Source organism: Halyomorpha halys, unplaced genomic scaffold (assembly GCF_000696795.3).
Source record: "Halyomorpha halys isolate HHAL.00 unplaced genomic scaffold, Hhal_1.1 Scaffold147.1, whole genome shotgun sequence".
NCBI classification, from domain to species: domain Eukaryota; kingdom Metazoa; phylum Arthropoda; class Insecta; order Hemiptera; family Pentatomidae; genus Halyomorpha; species Halyomorpha halys.
Genome location: NW_027116131.1, coordinates 919,645 through 921,275, shown reverse-complemented (window position 1 = coordinate 921,275; position 1,631 = coordinate 919,645). Strand labels below are relative to the sequence as shown.

The 1,631-nt window shown below is 30.0% G+C and overlaps 1 protein-coding gene across 1 annotated transcript in view; it reads right to left on the bottom strand.

Moving 5' to 3' along the window:
* LOC106678558 (very long chain fatty acid elongase 1) overlaps positions 1 to 1,631 on the bottom strand; it is a 22,557-nt gene that overhangs the window by 3,280 nt on the left and 17,646 nt on the right. The window contains exon 6 of the mRNA XM_014417134.3: positions 862 to 970. Coding sequence (XP_014272620.1) covers positions 862 to 970 — 109 coding nt within the window. The remainder of the gene's footprint in view (positions 1 to 861; positions 971 to 1,631) is intronic.

The window sequence follows — 1,631 nt, the reverse complement described above, 5'->3', positions numbered from 1 at the left end:
ATATGTATACCTTAAAAAATAATCAATTATATATTTTAACTCTCATTTCGACAAAAATTAGAACAACATGAAATTAACTTATGAAACAGTTCAGACAACATTATATAACAACCTCAGATTGAGAAAAACAATGAATATTTTTCTATTTAAATTTTTTTCAATTTATAATAAAAATTAATTTCAATTTGAAACTAAAGGTAAATTCAAAATATCAACATCCAAAATAAAATTCTACTCCCTATAGTTCTAAAAAAACGTAATTACAAATAAATAAATTATAAACACTAATACTTTTTTTTACTGTTTTTTCTTAAATTTTTTTAATTGTTTATTATTTGGTTGATAATTTTTGATAAGTGAGAAACATGTAGACCGTGATTCAATATTGGCTCCCTATGGCTGGCTGACCATGATTAAATATTGGCTCCCTATGGCTGTGATTAAATATTGGCTCCCTATGGCTGACCATGATTAAATATTGGCTCACCATGGCTGACAATGATTCAATATTGGCTCCCTATGGCTGGCTGACCATGATTAAATATTGGCTCCCTATGGCTGACCATGATTAAATATTGGCTCCCCATGGCTGACCATGATTCAATATTGGCTACCTATGGCTGGCTGACCATGATTAAATATTGGCTCCCTATGGCTGACCATGATTCAAAATCACATTATTATGGAATCTGGTTTACACTTATTTTTCTTACTAACTTCTCTTTACTTAATGATACAAATAACCAGGAAAAAAGTGATATATATCTTTATGTTACCCTCCTGCACATGTTTGCTCCTTTAACTTCTCCAAGTTAAATTTAAAATTATTATTCTCTAAAATCTTTTAAAATAAATTATTACCAATTTCATTAAGATTTTCTGTTAAAACTGTTGCACCAAAAATGGTGATATGGTGGAAAACATGTGGAGTCGTAACCTGGTCTGTCTTTTTCCTCAAAATGAAAAATACCTAAACATAAAAAAAAAGACCAAAATAACATATTGCTTTTTTTTATAATAGCAGCACATAGAAACATTTTTTCTATATATTTTTTATTTAACCTATACATAGCTGAAAAAACATCACAAATGACTAAACACAACTGTTGTCCAAGATTTAACAAAGGCATCCAATGGGCAGAAAAAAAATAATGTAGCCTTGCCTCAGGTGCGTAATTTTTAAATTACATATCTTTGGAAAAATTAGTTTTGGGAAAAAATTGTTAATGTAATTTTTTTTGTCTGATTTTTCAGATTCCATTACTGAAACAGTTGCAGTCAGAGGCCTTGAAAAATTTGATTTCAAATTATTTTACAAAAAACAAAATGGTTAAAAAGTAAATTTCTATTCCCAAATTACGATGAAGGATTCTTATACATTATTGACAAAACTATTAAATACACTCATTACAAACGGTTTTTCAATTTTACGCACCGTTTATGTGCAAATCGTCCGAATACGTAAAAGATTTAAGTTTCCATTCTCCTTCGTCGTAAACCAACCGACTTTCCGTCAGTTTCATTACAGTTTCATTTAATAATGTTACTCTTACCCCTGTCGATCAGACCCGCTACCTTGGACTACATCTGAACAAACGATTAACCTGGAATCCTCCCGTGTGGAGTAGCTA